The 17262-nt window shown below is 37.6% G+C and overlaps 2 protein-coding genes and 1 pseudogene across 3 annotated transcripts; all 3 read left to right on the top strand.

Annotated features, from left to right (window-relative positions):
- Positions 1-4521: 4521 nt before the first annotated feature.
- On the top strand, positions 4522-6697 carry LOC125202679 (cytochrome P450 736A117-like). Its single transcript, XM_089064475.1, has 2 exons — positions 4522-5440; positions 5933-6697. The coding sequence occupies exons 1-2, from the start codon at positions 4565-4567 to the stop codon at positions 6548-6550; spliced, it is 1494 nt and encodes a 497-aa protein (XP_088920601.1). The 5' UTR covers positions 4522-4564; the 3' UTR covers positions 6551-6697.
- A 2303-nt stretch (positions 6698-9000) lies between these two features.
- On the top strand, positions 9001-10823 carry LOC125217075 (cytochrome P450 71A6-like; annotated as a pseudogene). Its single transcript, XR_016135943.1, has 2 exons — positions 9001-9925; positions 10152-10823. The product of XR_016135943.1 is annotated as a cytochrome P450 71A6-like (transcript).
- Positions 10824-12888: 2065 nt separating this feature from the next.
- QS (quinolinate synthase) lies at positions 12889-17104 on the top strand. The gene is made up of 7 exons (XM_048098537.2): positions 12889-13892; positions 14814-15098; positions 15201-15425; positions 15511-15690; positions 15822-16298; positions 16400-16561; positions 16670-17104. The coding sequence occupies exons 1-7, from the start codon at positions 13149-13151 to the stop codon at positions 16733-16735; spliced, it is 2139 nt and encodes a 712-aa protein (XP_047954494.1). The 5' UTR covers positions 12889-13148; the 3' UTR covers positions 16736-17104.
- Positions 17105-17262: the final 158 nt, after the last annotated feature.

The raw sequence follows: 17262 nt of genomic DNA, 5'->3' as shown, positions 1-17262 counted from the left end.
TCTATAGCAGCTTACATGGATTGGGAAGTATGGCAGATGGACGTCAAGACTGCGTTTTTAAACGGGAGTCTTGAGGAGACCATCTACATGGAACAACCCGAAGGCTATGTAGTAAAAGGCAAGCAACACATGGTTTGGAAGCTTAAGAAGGCCATTTATGGCCTCAAGCAAGCATCTAGATCATGGAACCAGTGTTTCGATCAAACAGTTCAAAAGTTTGGATTCGAAAGATGCCCCAATGAAAGCTGTGTGTATAAGAAAGTTGAAAAAGGAAATGTTGTGTTCTTAGTTTTATATGTAGATGACATTCTTCTAATTGGAAACAATAAAAAGATGTTGTCATCAGTGCGAACTTGGTTGTCCAGCCAGTTCGAGATGAAAGATATGGGTGATGCGGGACACATTCTCGGTATCAAGGTTCTTAGGAACCGAGCTAAGAGAATGTTGTGCTTATCCCAAGAATCTTACATCGATACAGTACTTAGACGCTTTAGCATGCAAGATGCCAAGAAAGGTTTTCTACCTTTTAGACATGGCATCCATTTATCTCAAGAGATGTGTCCTAAGACAGCATCTGAGATAGCAGAGATGAGAAGAATACCATATGCCTTGGCAATTAGTAGTCTCATGTATGCTATGCTTTGTACTAGACCCGATATCTGCTTTGCTGTTGGCATGGTAGCAATATATCAATCTAATCCCGGCCAAGGACATTGGACTACCGTAAAGAACATACTCAAGTACCTTAATCGGACTAAGGACTATGTTCTAGTTTACAATGCAGCCGAGCTCTGTCCTTTAGGATATACAGATTCAGATTTTCAATCTGATGTAGATTCGAGGAAATCAACTTCCGGATATGTGTTTACCTTAGGAGGTGGAGCCGTAATTTGGAAGAGTGTAAAGCAGAAATGCATTGCAGACTCTACCATGGAAGCCGAATATGTGGCCGCTTCGGAGGCTGCAAAAGAGGCTGTTTGGCTTAAGAACTTCCTTCTGGACTTAGGTGTGGTTACGAACATGCCCAAGAGCATCACCATTTATTGCGATAATTCTGGTGCTGTGGCAAATTCGAGGGAACCACGAGCTCATAAAGCGAGCAAACACATAGAGAGGAAGTATCATATCATTCGAGATATAGTGCAGAGAGGAGACATACAAGTGGTCAAGATTGAGTCAGAGAACAACCTGGCAGATCCTTTCACGAAGGCACTAGCGGTAAAGCCGTATGAAAGCCATGTTGAAGGAATGGGAGTTCGACTAATTCAAGACCTCAATCCGCTTTCAGTATAAGTGGGAGATTTTAGACGTTAGCACATTTTTTTTGTATACTCGAAAGTGTTTTGAGTATAAGTGGGAGATTGTTAGAGTTTGTATACTAGAAATCACGTTTCGAGTGATTGAATACTGTAAAACTCTTATTTTATTTTCCAATAAATAAAACAGATTATTTTTGTCATAATGTTGTTATGTTTTACATTTAATGGATGTTAATGCATGTTTAAATGTATAAGTTAACTTAACAAAGTCTAAGTCTTTGTTTTAGTAGACCAGTTGTGGGCGTCGTCCACTTTAAGGTAATACGGTCAGTTCTAAACAAAGAAAAAGATGAATTTCACAACCTAGATGGAATTTGACTATCCATCGAGAAAGGTTGCAATGTCAGTCCGCACATTTCTAAGCCTTACTGAAATAAGATGACATTGGTGTGGTAAAGCACTGAACGGATCTAACAGCGAGACTTGCCTTAGGCTATCTACTGAAAGGCGAGGTCTTGATAAATATTTGTTTCTTAATCAATGTAGGTTAGCATTGAGCATACGGTATTGATTATGCACTGCTTTGACTTATCAAATGGTGCGGGTTTTTCGTAACCTAATGATCCTGATATATTGGGTAGTGGTGATCGATATCTAGCGGTGCTAGGATTGCTATTATATTGAATCGTGCGCGAGCTGAGTCTCGTGTGATAATGTCCTCAAGAGGAGCGCGAAACAAGGTTTTATTATTCGGAACCTAGCTAGTTGGAGTGTGATTACTCTATGAATAATAAATAAGCGTTTCATGCTAAGTCCACTCTTGGAATTAATAAGAAGTTAATTAATTAAGTCAATAGCAGACATTAATTAATTAATGGACATTTTAATCTTAAGCACGGGAAATGAAAGTTAAACGGAAACCCGGATTACTTGTAATTTCGGATTTGGATGGGGAGAGTTCAATATTACTTCTGTAGTGGCTGCTCGTAATATTCCAATTATAACTTATATTAAATTGTGGGTTCAATTTAATTAGTAAAAAGTAAATTGGATGAGCCCATATCCAAAACCTTCCATAGATCCCTGTCTGGGCCCAAAAGGAACTTAATATAAATAGGAGAATAAAGGAGACAGAAATAACACAATTTTATTTGCTAAAATTTTCGAAAATTTCAGCTCTCACAAGCTGTAGGAATTTTCGAATTCCTCTCCTATTCCAAAAAGGATTTCTTCTGTCTTCTTTATTTAAGTCCTAGTATTCTAGTAAGATCAGCCCACACTGATATTGGGATACAGTTCGGGAACCAGAGAGAAGATTTATGGTTTAGTACTCAAAGCATCACGTGGAGAAGAAGCTAGCCATCTTCAATTCTTTGGAGAATTAATTAGGTATTTTTCTGCTCCGTAGAAAAGCATGTTTTAGGTTTCAATATTCTTAAAGCATGATTGATTCAAGTCATGAGCATGATACATGTGATAATTACGCGAATAGCTTTTGTCTAAATAATCTGCTAAATAGATCTGATTATTATGTGATTGATTTATTATGCGCCCGCTTCCGCTGCCGGTTCCAACAACATGATCTTTCACTTTCACACATAAATGGTACCTGATCTTTATTTTATATCGTTTTTGGTACCTCATGACAAAAATAACCCTATGTACCAAACATGTGATTTTTTTGTTATTGAGGATATGTTTGAAAATTTCAATTAAATAGAACCAAATGTGTGATTTTTTTTTCTTCCTTTCTTATTTCTTTTTTTCTTCTTTAGTTTATTCTTCTTTCTTTTTTCTTCATTTTCTTCTTTCTTTTTAGTATTTTATCATCATTTCTTCTTTCTTTTTTCTTTTTTCTCCTTAGTTTATGTTACCTCTTTTTTCTTTTCTCTTCTTTTTCTTCTTTCTTTTAAGTGTTTTATACATACATCTAATTGCATTCATAATACAAATCAATAACAAAACACCTAATTTAATTAATTATTTAAAGTAATTAAATCAATTGAATATTTTTAATTAAATTATTTATACTCATTTTAGGGTTAAAACACCTAACTAAAAATATTCAACTCTTTATCATTATGAATACAATTCACAATTTTAAATTTTGATCAATACTATATTCATGAGTTATTAATTTGATATAAAATAATAATTATTAGTATTTATTAATTACTACTAGTTTTTATAATTATAACAAAAATATTATTATAATAATTAAATATAATTATAACTATAATTATGATTAAGTATACTTAAATGATATTAAAAAATAAATAATTATTAATTTATAACATCAAAATAATAATAATATAAAGAGTGAGGACAATGTGAGAAGATATTATAATACTCCCTCCGTCCCACATTACTTAAAGCGTTTCTTTTCGGCACGAGATTTAAGAAAGTTGTGTTTAGTGAGTTAAATAAAGTGGAGGAGTGAATAAAGTAAGAGAAAGAAGAGAGAGTAAAGTAAAAAAGAAAGAATAAAGTAGGTGTGATTATATGTTTTGTTTTTAGCCAAAAAAGAGAAATGATTCAAGTAAAGTGGGACAACCCAAAAAGGAATACGACTCAAGTAACTTGGGACAGAGGGAAGTATTACTTTTGGTACTAGTTTTGTCAATGCCCAAAATATCCTTTATGACACAAATAGAAAATTGAATTTGTTTAGAGGGCATTTTGGGGTGAAAATTGCATCAAGTACCAAAAATGTGATTTATAGGTACTAAAAACGATATAAAATAAAGATCAGGTACCATTTATGTAGTTTACTTTTTACTAAAAAGGGAAATGACTCCACTACTATGAAACGTACCAACATGGCAAAATGATTCTACTACTATGGAACAGAGGAAGTATTTTTAGTATGTACTCCACATTCGACTAACTCATTTTACTCCCAAGTACTATTATCAAACTAACACTCCTCCGTCCATGAAAAATAGTCTCATTTTGTCAGTTTGGGATGTTCACAAAAAAAAGTCTCGTTTCTAAAAGTGGAAAGTTTATCTCTCATATTTTACCTACTTTTTCTCCTCTCTTTCATACTTTACCCAGTTTTTCTTCATTTATCGTTTACTTTATCAACTTTTTCTCTTTTTCTCTTTTACTTTACCAATTTTTCTTTCAAACTCATATCGTCCACAAATGAGACTATTTTTTATGGACAGAGAAGATATATAAAAATAGGGTCCACATCCCACTAATTTTTTTCCAATCGAATATGAGATAACTATTTAATGGATTTGGAGGGAGTATATTAAAACATAAACCCCCTCTATCCGAATATCCATCAATTGAAAAACATGTCAATTCTACTTATTCTCATCACATTATTCTTGTCATCATGGATGCTCAAGAAATACATATTGAACCACCACCAGCCTTCAAACAAACAACCACCATCTCCGCCGAAGCTCCCGGTGATCGGAAACCTCCACCAACTAGGGGTGTTGATTCACCGCGCCCTCCAAACCCTAGGCGTGAAACACGGCCCGGTCATGCTCCTCCACTTCGGCAGCAAGCCCGTGCTCGTTATCCAATCAGCCGACACAGCTGCACAGATCATCAAAGAGCACGACCTCGTCTTCTCCGAAAGGCCCCACACGAGTGCCACGCGCCGCCTCATGTACGACCTGAAGGACGTGATCATCGCCCCCTACGGCGAGTACTGGCGGGAGCTGAAGAGCATATGCGTTCTTCAGCTTCTCAGCAACAAAAGGGTTCAATCTTTCAAGTTTATTAGAGAGGAAGAGACAGCTCTCTTGTTAGAAAAGATTGGATCATGTTGTTTGTCTGAAACGGCGGTGGATTTGAGCCAACAGTTTGATCTGCACTCGAATAATGTGATCTGCAGAGCTGCTTTTGGGAGGAGGTTTGGGGACGGGGAAAGCGGGAGGAGGTTTACGATGGCGCTGAGGGAACTGTTCCAGCTGATGACGACCGTGGAAATCGGGGAGTTTGTTCCGTGGCTTTCGTGGATTAGTCGGGTTAATGGTTTTTATGGTAGAGTTGAGAAGGTGAGGGAAGAGCTTGATGAGTTCTTGGAGATGGTGGTTGAAGAACACATCAGTAAAGGCTTGGAGAGTGCTAGTGATGGAAACAAAAACAATGAGAATTTTGTTGATATTTTGCTCAAGGATTCTTCCATTGATAGAGATGTTATCAAAGCCATCCTTCTGGTACATCTCTCTCTCTCTCTTTGTTTCCCTTTAGTATATAGTGAAAAACTATCTTAGTATATTTCCCTAGATGTAATTACAAGAAACCGAGTAACACTGTGTGTGAGTTGATTTAGTGGTTGAGTCTATACTCTTATTTTATTTTGGTCTGCACCACAAAATTAGTTCACTTTCATTTATGGCAAGTTTTTTCTCTCTTATGAGGTGTGCCCCATTTCCACTAACAATACCCGACTCACTTTTTCTTTCTATCTCTCTCATACTTTATCAATTTTATGGGATGGAGGGAGTATTATGCATCTAAAAAGCATGATGAACCCATGATATAATTGCTTCCCTCTGTATTTAGTATCTGAAAAACATAGTGAAAAAACTGGCTTAGAATTGGTCCGTGGACATAGTAACTAGGTAAACATGTCTCATGTACTTTAATTATTTTTCGTGATTGTTGTGCGAATTATATCCTAAAATCTCTCTCGTGACCATTCCAAGGACATGCTTGCTGGTGGAACAAACACAACATCTTCAACTCTGGAGTGGGCGATGACAGAACTCATACGAAACCCTACAGTCAGGATGAAGTTGCAAACAGAAGTATGGGAAATCGTCCAAGACAGACAAGTCATAACTGATGATGACTTAGGGAAAATGCAGTATCTGAAAGCCGTGATCAAGGAAACCCTACGTCTGCATGCCCCAGCCTCACTACTAGGGCGAGTAACTCGAGAGGACATAACAGTTATGGGGTATGACATCTCGGCCAACACATTGGTCTTCGTCAATACATGGGCTATTGGCAGAGATCCCGCGTCTTGGGACCAACCGGAGATGTTCCATCCAGAGAGGTTCCTAAATTCTTCACTAGACTTCAAAGGTGTTGATTTCAAGTTTGCTCCGTTTGGGCATGGGAGACGGGGTTGCCCAGGGATCGCGCTTGCAATAGCAAGCGTTGAGCTAGTGCTAGCGAATCTTGTGCACAAGTTCGAGTGGAAATTGCCTATGGGAACTAAATGTGAGGATTTGGACGTGTTGGAACAGCCTGGTATTAATATACATAGAAAGAATCCCCTTCTTGGTGTGCCATTTCATCGTGAACATAACCTATTGTAATTAAAAGATTATGCACAAGTTTAGAGTTTGAATAAATTTATAAGTATGTGAGGGAATTATAGTTGGAAGTATTCAACCTTTTCACCATGGATGTTGCACTAAATAGAAATGAAGATCCTATTCTGGATTTTACTTATTTTTCTCAAACTATAGTCAATGTTTGTTTTATTGGTGATTTTCTAACTTATGAAATTAAATTTGATAGAGTCTAAGCACTCTCATAATTATTTTTTGATATTGTCCTAAATTAGATGATCTTTAGTTTTATACACAAAAGCTATAAAGGGAAGCAAATAGCAATCCTAAGCAATGGCCAATGGGCCTTGAATGTCAACCCATGGTGTTTGGAAATAATATTAGGCCAAAGCCCACTTAACTAGAATAATATTAGGCCGCAGCAAATATCACTATTCTTTTTTCATTTTTGTTTGTTTCTCAAAATTAGCCAAATTTCATTTTTTAACAAATTTTTATCTTAGACCTCATTTTTTACTAATAATATTTTAATTAATTTTTCTTTCTCTCTTTCTTATTAATTTTGAATTAAAAATTTGTGTTATCTCCAAAATTTCTATTTTTATTGAGATAGAGATTTAGGATATATAATTATAGGATATTGATATAGATTTTATATTTGACAACATTGTAGTGATAGATTATTTAATTTAATTAGTTTAATTTTTATAAAAGAAACCGTTGATGAAATAAAAAATAAAAAATTATTTCCAGCACGGCAATATCTAAAATTCCATTGTAATGGGATGCAGATGAACGAAATACCGCAGTCAGAGCTTTTTTCAAAATATAACTCAATTTCTTCCTACAGAGTTGTCACAAAAATTTACTATTAAACAAAGAAGATCTTTTTCAAAATCGTCACTGAATAAAAAAGTCATTATATACCATTGTTTGTATAAGAAGAAATAAAATTGGACACGAAAAGTTTTGAAACGTGTCTACGAATTATCATGCATGAGTGTAATACTACGTCAATTATCCGTACGTACATCGTGCAGAAAATATTGCGAATTTTCAGTATTATATAAATTATTAATATTACTAGCATAATTTCTTCTTCTTTGATCATTTATGTGAATTCCAATATAAAAGTTACTAGAATTATTTCATTTGTTCATATTTTTTGTCATTTAAAATAAATGGATAAAATAATAAATCGAGATTTGATTTTTTTAATTTATAAAATCAATGATAACAATAATAAGTTTGGATGCAAAAAAAATTAGTTATTCATATTTAAGATACTTATAATTAAGTAAAAGTTTGGGTATTCATACACACCCTTGTGCTAAAGCCTAAAAATATCATAAAATTCATCCAAACTTGCACTTTTATCATTCAATTCAAAAAAACAATATCCTAATTCAGACTGTTACCCAGGCTGGCTGCACATGAAACAATGTCACTACTACTATTTATAGATGAAGAAAAATGTGAATTCTCATCCATATATGAATCACCTGGCATAAGTGCCCCTTTGCTTTGTGAAAAGTCTACTCTTCAGTTTATATTTGGCTGCCTTATAAATCCTCCCAATCCTATCATTCACTTACCATGCATGTTTTGACATATCATTAATTTGGTGGCTAAATAACTTCAAGAATTCATTTTTGTGAATATTACAACTGCACAAATGTAACGTGGCCATTTGGTGGCAAAATAGCTTCCAAAAATTCCTTTTTGTGTGAATTACAACTGCAACATATATGTAACGTGGCCATTTTTTGCTTCAATAAAACCCACAAATGGCTGAATGATAACTTTACTTCACATTTACGAAATTAATTTTCGATGATATATTAAGTAGGAACAAAAAATTGTACGAGGTCTCTCCAATTATATATAAATAAATAAATGCCCAAATAAAAGGGATGATTTAATAGATAGGGAATATCTGTCTACTTTTATGAAGTACTAATTTTATGTACAAAATTTTAATGGAATATATGTCTATAGTAATTTCTAATTGAATAGGAGTACTAGATTTTTTGGTTATTTTGCCGATCTCTAATCTCAGTTGCATTTTATATTGCACACAGGATGTGGCATGCTTAGACTATTTTACTTGTAGACTATATTTTGTTTCTGTATATGCTTGTTTATGATAAATCTAAATTGGTATTTATAAAACAAATTATTAAGCCTCCAATGCACTATTTGTTGAGACGAAGGATTGGTCCTCCCATTGTCGACAAGAGAAATAATTTGGAGTAAGAAAAATGTGGTCAAACCCCATTTCCATCAATCTCAATCTAAAAACACTGCAAATTGGAGTAAAAAAAATTCAATCCCATAACATATCATGTCACCACCACCAATCTCAATCTAAAAAAAAAACCCAATCCCATAACATATCATGTCACTCTATACTCCAAGCTTCTATAAATAGAACACAATAATCTCCTCCAACTCAACACTAACGAGAAGAAGAAATAGCAAAAAAAAATAAAAAAAATGTTAGCTCTTCTCATCCTTATTCTACCCATCCTCCTCTCCCTCCTCCTCCGCAGCTGGCGCACTGCCTCCGCCGCCGCCGCGCCTCCACCCCCGGGGAAGCGCCTCCCTCCGTCTCCCCCAAAGCTCCCCATAATCGGAAACCTCCACCAGCTTGGCAAACACCCCCACCGCTCCCTCCACTCCCTGTCGAACCGCCTCGGCCCGCTGATGCTCCTCCACCTCGGCCACGTCCCCGTCCTGGTGGCCTCGTCCGCCTCCGCGGCCCGCGAGATCATGAAGGAGCAGGACCTGACCTTCTCCAACCGGCCCAGGCTCAGCAGCCCCGACCGCCTCATCTACGGCTCCAAGGACGTCGCCTTCGCCCCCCACGGCGACTACTGGCGCCAGATGCGCTCCGTCTTCGTCCTCCGCCTCCTCAGCAACAAGCGCGTCCACTCCTACCGCCGCGTCAGGGAGGAGGAGACCTCCCTCATGGTGGAGGACCTCAGGCGCCTCTCGTCTTCTTCCGCGGCTGTCTTGGTCAATTTGAGCCATGTGTTGGTGTCGTTGACGAGCAATGTGATTAGCAGGGTGGCGTTGGGGAGGAAGTATGGAGATGGGGGGGAAGGGAATGTGTGTAGAAGCTTCTTTGAGGAGCTTCTAGAAATTTTGGGGACTTCTCCTGTGGGAGACTATGTTCCTTGGTTGTCTTGGATGAGTTGGATCAATGGTTTTGATGCGAGGAGGGAGAGAGTGGCTAAGGGTTTGGATAGTTTTTTGGAGAATGTTGTGAGAGAGCATAGGGAGAAAGGTGGTGATGGAGGTGGAGAGATGGATTTTGTTGACATACTCCTTGAGTTTCAAAAGGAGAGAGAAAATAGCTCCCCTATTGAAGATGATGTCATCAAAGCTCAAATTCTCGTAAGATTCTCGTTACATTAAGTTCTTCTGTTTGGTTTGTAATCGTGGTATACGCTTTCGTTGATGTGGTCAACAATTTGGAATGGTGGTATTGTAACCATCGAGGATATGTAATTGTAACCATCGAGGATATTTGAGAGCCAGTTCAACATAGTGGTCCACGGAATGACATTTCCGAACTTGACTAATGACTTTTGCTTATTATTTTTATTGTTATCTATGACAGGACGTGTTTTCTGCTGGAACTGATACGACATCCAATGCTTTGGATTGGACGATGGCGGAGTTGATGAGGAATCCTTCAGTCATGAAAACATTGCAAAATGAAGTAAGAGAGGTTGCCGGAAGGAAATGCGACATAGTTGAAGAAGATCTAGCAAAAATGCCCTATTTAAAAGCCGTGATGAAGGAGAATCTAAGATTGCATCCGCCAGTACCGTTGCTAGTGCCACGTGAGTCGACTAAAGACACGGTAGTACTAGGTTATGATGTGGCGGCCGGCACCCGTGTCTTGGTCAATGCATGGAAGATAGGAAGGGACCCGACATTGTGGAAGGACCCTGAGGAATTTCATCCGGAAAGGTTCCTTGAATCGAGCATAGACTTTAAAGGGCTTCATTTCGAGTTGTTGCCGTTCGGGGCGGGAGGAGAGGTTGCCCCGGCATCGCGTTCGCCACGGCGGTTTACGAGCTGGCGTTGGCCAAATTGGTGTGTGGTTTTGACTTTGGATTGCCTAATGGAGAGAGAGGGGAAGATTTGGACATGACGGAAGACTTTGGGATTACAATAAATAGGAAGTATCCTTTGCATGTTGTAATCTATCCGCGTGTTTGATTTGTTATTTTATTTTCTGTATTTCAAGTTATCTTAGTCATATAATGTATTTGTTGATGCAGTCTATATAATTTTGTGTATATTTCTAAATTATCGAGATATTAGCAATTAAAAAATAATTATACCATTAAAGAAGCCTAATAAAAACATGTAATGACACACCGCTTGATTGAGAGGTCAAATTTGGATGACGTCATCCGCATCACAAGTGTAAGGACTAAGGCCCATCTATCTGACATAGTTTGCTAGTACAATATTTATGCAAACTCAAGACCGGCCCATATGTAATGAGGTGGGCTGGGCCGCATATATTTTGGATAGTAGTATAAAAATACAACCCTATTGGTTCTACAAATAATTAATTTTCCTTTTCCACTTTTCAATGGAGCAATCTTGGACGTTGACCACCATTTTCATGTGATGTAGGTACCACGAAAAAGGAAAAAAGATGAAGAAATCAAATCAACTTCGAATTCTTTATCCAAAAAGAACAAGAATCAACTTTGAAATCATACACCCACTATCTAAATATATGCGACTTTTATGATTCCCCAACATTCTTAGCTATAGTGCTTTCTAATAGAGTATTAAAAAAGACTACCTCACTTTAATATGACAAATTATAATAATGACAAATGCACAATTTAAGAGTATATAATAAATAAATAATGATTCAATCTACTTTATTACAATTTAAGAGTATATAATAAATAAATAATGATTCAATCTACTTTATTAATATGAATATTGTCGATTCAAGACACAAATGTTTATCCCAAATTAATTCTTACAAATATTTCAATAACCTAATATACCAAATAAAAAATTGAAAAATAGAATGGTGGAAAGAACAAAAAGATGAAGGTGTTATGATTTAAATTAATGCTTCGACCTTATGAATGTTCTACAGAACCATGAACACAAACCTAGCAACATAAGAACTAAAATTGCATACATTAACATTTAATTTAAGTCCGACAATAGATTGAAATGCAACCACAAGAAATTTTGATAAAATCTTCAAAGAAGATGCATGGGTGCTCAAATTTGAGTATTTATTCTACAATAGTATTATTCAAAGTTGTCATGGAAAACCCTAACATGGGTATTTATACTAGAAGTCTAAAAAGAGCAAAATAAAACAAATATGGTAAAAAAAAAAAAGAGCCCTCTTGGGTAAATCGTCAACGTTTGGCCAGGTGCCCGACGCCCGCCCACGCGAACTTTTTAGACAAAAATCGAACTCGCTACTAAAACACTGACCGGACGTTTTCTATTAGCAAATCGCACAATAGTGCTTTTCTTTCTTGATTGTGCGACTTATATAAAATAAACATAACTTCTTCTTCCGGTCTCCGATTGGGGCATGCAAGGTACTCAAGCGAAGTTCTTTCAAAGACAAAGACAATAATAGTTGTAGAGTTAAATTTAAATATCATCTTAATTGACAAATTACTGTTTGAATCAGACTCCAATTTCACTTGACTCTTTGTTATGTATCTATCTTTTCTCGAACCCTAATCATACCGCCTTTAATCTCATTGTATTATAAGATTGTGAACATCCAAATTCACATCATTTATACTAATATTTCATAATGAAAATTGTGCAATAGTATTAATTACTGTTTGAATCGGACTCCAATTTCACCTGACTCTTTGTTATGTATCTATCTTTTCTCGAACCCTAATCATACCGCCTTTAATCTCATTGTATTATAAGACCGTGAACATCCAAATTCACATCATTTATACTAATATTTCGTAATGTAAAATTGTGCAATAGTATTAATTGTTCATATGCATTGACTGAAGTGTATTAGAGTGATGGCCGCCGCCACCGGTTGCCAATTATACATTGTCAACATTAAAATTTTGCCCCCACAATATTCTCTGCCTCACCTACTTTTATAAATTGAATTTGATTCCAATCTATATACTACTTATATTTCTTTTTCAAGATTCTTGAATATCCAAAATTGCTAAATTCATATACCATTTGAATTTGTACTTTTCTAACACACAGAATCATCTTAAAATTATTAGTTGGAGAAAATCTTTTAAATTATTTTTCCATTTTGAATAAATAAATCGAATTTATATTTGGAATTAATTCATCACCTTCCTTTTTGGTCGGCCCCTTCAGTCCACTATTTTTGCTCTTTTGGTGCGTGATTGGCCGCTTTATCACCACCGCGAATTCTTCACCTCCTCCGCCTCCATATATCCCCACTTTCTTGTTTCTTCCTCTCCATCGCCTCCCACCTCCGCCGTTGCATACCTCACCTCTTCCCCGCGCTTTTTTTTTCTGAGCTAAAACGCAGGAATTCACTCAGACCTTTCAACAAACAGTTGGTGGGCAATACGAGCTTGCTTGATTAGTGTGAAGGATGGACGCAGCTGCCATTTCGATGAGTGGTGTCTCTTCATCGCTCTTCTGCAATTCGAAATACCCTAAATCGAACCCTAAATTATCCTCGCCACCGATTGTTAGATGCATCAATTCGCAGAGCTGGCATCTTAATTCGTGGTCTCCACTGAAATCGATTGCAAGAACCGATTTTGCTTGCTCCGCCGTGACCTCCGGCGGCGATACGCTCACCGCCGCGGCCGCCGCTAAAGCGAAGGTGCAGATCCTCGTCGAGGAGTTCCAATCGATAAACGATCCGGTCGAGCGCGTGAAGAGGCTAATTCACTACACGGAGATCCTCCCTCCTTTCGGCGATTCGATGAAAATCGCGGACAATCGCGTTCCCGGATGCACGGCGCAGGTGTGGCTGCATGTGGAAATGGACGACGGCGGCAGAATGAGGTTTTTGGCGGAGAGTGATTCGGAGATAACAAAGGGATTCTGTGCGTGTTTGGTGTGGGCGCTCGACGGCGCCACAGCGGAGGAGGTTTTAGCCTTCAAAGCTGAGGATTTCGGAGCGCTGAGCGTTGCGGGTTTGAATGGGGGAAAAGGTGGATATTCGAGCAGCAGATCGAATACTTGGCATAATGTGCTGATAAGCATGCAGAAGAGGACGAAAGCGTTGGTGGCGGAGAGAGACGGCCGCCCCCGCGGCGAGCCGTTCCCCTCATTGATTGTGACTGCTGATGGAATTCAGGCGAAAGGAAGCTACGCTGAAGCTCAGGTTGAATTTTCTTCCTTATATACCTTTTTTGTTTCGTTTGCTGGAGCAAAGTAAGATTAGTAAACTTTTATTTTTATTTTTTATTTGGAAAGTTTGGTTGACTAATATAAAGATTGTTTTTTTATGAATGGGTTTAGTCATGTAGCCATGTAGGGTATAAATCATAGATTTTGCTGACAGTATGTGTTTAAGGAATAAAAAAAAGTTGGGTGACTGACAAGATTGTTTCTTCGACTGTCTTTATACTGTTGTTAGGCATTTGTTAATATTTGATGAAAATTGTGGAGTGTACTGTTCAAAAATAATTTGTTGACTACTTATCAATTAGGAATACTATGCTACTCGGATTTTTTATCCCTAATTTTATTGATCGGTAGATGTTTAGGTTTGGAATAGCCAAAAATATTCCATATAACTGGCGAGGTAAGGTAGTAATATCAGTCAGTAGGAGAATAAAAGTGAACCATCACAAATCCCAAAAACTAATAAAAATGGAGTTTCTATCCATATTCAAAAAGGATAATTAAGGGAAAGGTTATCATGAATGGATATTGCAGCAATCGGCAGTCAAGGATGGAAATGGTTTTCTTGAAATGAAATAGAGAGATCCTAATTTTATTGCTGAGTGCATACAGGTTTCTCTTTTTTACTGTTTCTTGTTTTGTTTGTGCCTGATTATTACTATCCAATGGCTAATTAGATTACATATTGGTTTGATCCATGCGCTGTTATTACTTGATTTATGGAGGTCCTGTTTATTTGGTCTAGATTTTGTCTAGCATATGTGATTACCAGAGAATAAGGTCCTAGATTGTCTCCGGCATTCTGAAAAATAATGCAGTGTGCTGTATTCAATATTGTTGGTTCAGGTGTGAAATTTTAACTCTTAAAAAGCCTAAGTTTGCATATAGTTTATTGCAGGCTAGATTTCTGGTTCCGGATCAGGTAAAAGTTCAAGAGCTAGTGAATTTGCTAGAGGAGAAGAAGATTGGTGTTGTTGCTCACTTTTACATGGACCCCGAGGTTCAAGGCGTTTTAACTGCTGCGCAGAAGCTCTGGCCTCATATTCACATATCTGATTCACTTGTCATGGCGGACTCTGCTGTCAATATGGCTAAAGCTGGCTGCAAATTTGTAACTGTTCTTGGTGTAGATTTCATGTCAGAAAACGTTCGTGCAATCCTCGATCAGGCCGGGTTTCCCGAGGTACTGCATCTTGCTCAATATTTTTTTCGTTAGTGTGAGTGTTGTCATTGTTTTGTTCTTTGCCCTGTCATAGTGATTGTGTGACATATGAACGTTATTTAGGTAGGGGTATACAGGATGTCGGATGAGCGCATTGGATGCTCCTTGGCTGATGCTGCAGCAAGTCCATCATACATGGATTACCTTGCGGCAGGTGCATCTTCTGTTTCTTCTCCCTCTTTGCACGTTGTGTACATTAATACCTCACTTGAGACAAAAGCCTACACTCATGAAGTAGTTCCAACGATAACTTGCACGTCGTCTAATGTCGTGCCAACCATTCTACAGGTTGGTGATTCTCATACTTCACTGTAATGTGGTATTGTCAGTCTTTTTGACTTCATCTTCTTTAAGCTATATCGTGTTTTTCCAGGCGTTTGCAGAAATTCCAGATCTAAATGTATGGTATGGACCTGACACCTACATGGGTGCAAATATCATGGAATTGTTCAGACAGATGACTGAGATGAGTGATGAAGAAATTGCCAGTATACACCCAAACCACAACAGCAGATCTATAAAATCTTTAATGCCCCGTCTTCACTATTTTCAGGTAAAATCATCATTGCTGAACAAAGTTATTCTTGGTTTGAATCTTCAGCTGCTTGTTAGTATGAAAACTGTTCATGCTTAAGCAATTCGTTAAGCCCCTTTAACACAACTTGGCAATGTTTATGTTGGCAGGACGGAACATGCATTGTTCATCACCTCTTTGGTCATGAAGTTGTTGGCAAAATAAACGAGATGTACTGTGATGCGTTTCTGACTGCACATTTTGAAGTTCCCGGTGAAATGTTCGCCTTAGCAATGGAGGCAAAACGAAGAGGGATGGGAGTGGTGGGTTCCACTCAAAATATATTGGACTTCATTAAAGAGAGAGTACTAGAGGCATTAGATAGAAAGGTCGATGAGCATCTCCAGTTTGTCTTAGGAACCGAATCAGGAATGGTGACCTCAATTGTTGCTGCAGTACATGAGCTCTTGGGATCCCGGACACCCCAAAATGGAGCTAAAGTGAGCGTAGAGATAGTCTTTCCCGTCTCATCAGAGTCGATAACTAGAACACCGGGCTCATCACTGGAACTCCCAATAATACCTGGAGCTGCAAGTGGAGAGGGCTGTTCTCTTCATGGAGGCTGTGCATCGTGTCCTTATATGAAGGTTAGCTACACCAACTATATATATGTTAGCAACGAAATGGAGTAGATTATTTGTACTAAAATCCGAACTATCTAATCTTGGTTTCTTGATTGATTTGCTAGATGAATTCTCTTGATTCACTTCTCAAAGTTTGCCACAATTTGCCTCGCAACAAAGATGATCTTTCGATGTATGAAGCTGGGCGGTTCAGTCTGCAAACCCCAAACGGGAAGCTGATTGCAGACGTTGGCTGCGAGCCCATTCTACACATGAGACAGTTTCAGGTCTGCATTTCGACTTCCAGTTCAGCTCTATACATATAACACTTTTCCGGATATTAATTTCAGTCTGCACATTTTCTACATTAATTTCAGTCTGCACATTTTCTACAGGCTACAAAGAGATTGCCGGAGAAGCTAGTCCAGCAGATCCTCCACAATCCTCACAGCGGAAGATAAACCTTGCAGCAAAGCAAAGATCACATGCCGATCCATTTGAAAAGTGGGCAGACGCGGAGCTGATGGTCTTTTGGTAAGAAAATCCGCGTCAAAAGGAACCTTACACCGCAAGTCCTGATGGATCCGTCATCCACATTATACACAACTTCAATGTTATGGATGCTCAACATAATTTATTTTGTTTTTCGTTTTGGAATTGATATTTACAATAGGATGTTAGAATTAGTGGTGTTCCTTGATTGTTCTTTTTATATCTTGTAACTCTACATTCTAGATATGTTGTTATAGAAGGATTGTGATGTTAGTTTGTGACCGTGGAAAGGAACAGCTCCATTTAAGAATAAAAGCTCCATAATATTGCTTGAGGAATTATAATTTCAAGTTAGAAATTTTGCTACATTTGTTGCATGCTTCATCACTAAATTTCTCAACATCACTAAATTTTTTTCAATCATTATATCAGCCTTTAATCACCAAATAAGCAAATAGTACTATCATGCTTTTACAGACGACTCCAATTTTTAGAT

Source organism: Salvia hispanica, chromosome 2 (genome assembly GCF_029641045.1).
Source record: "Salvia hispanica isolate PSC_SH4W2 chromosome 2, Shi_PSC_v1, whole genome shotgun sequence".
NCBI lineage: Eukaryota > Viridiplantae > Streptophyta > Magnoliopsida > Lamiales > Lamiaceae > Salvia > Salvia hispanica.
This window is presented reverse-complemented; position numbering and strand designations above follow the sequence as displayed.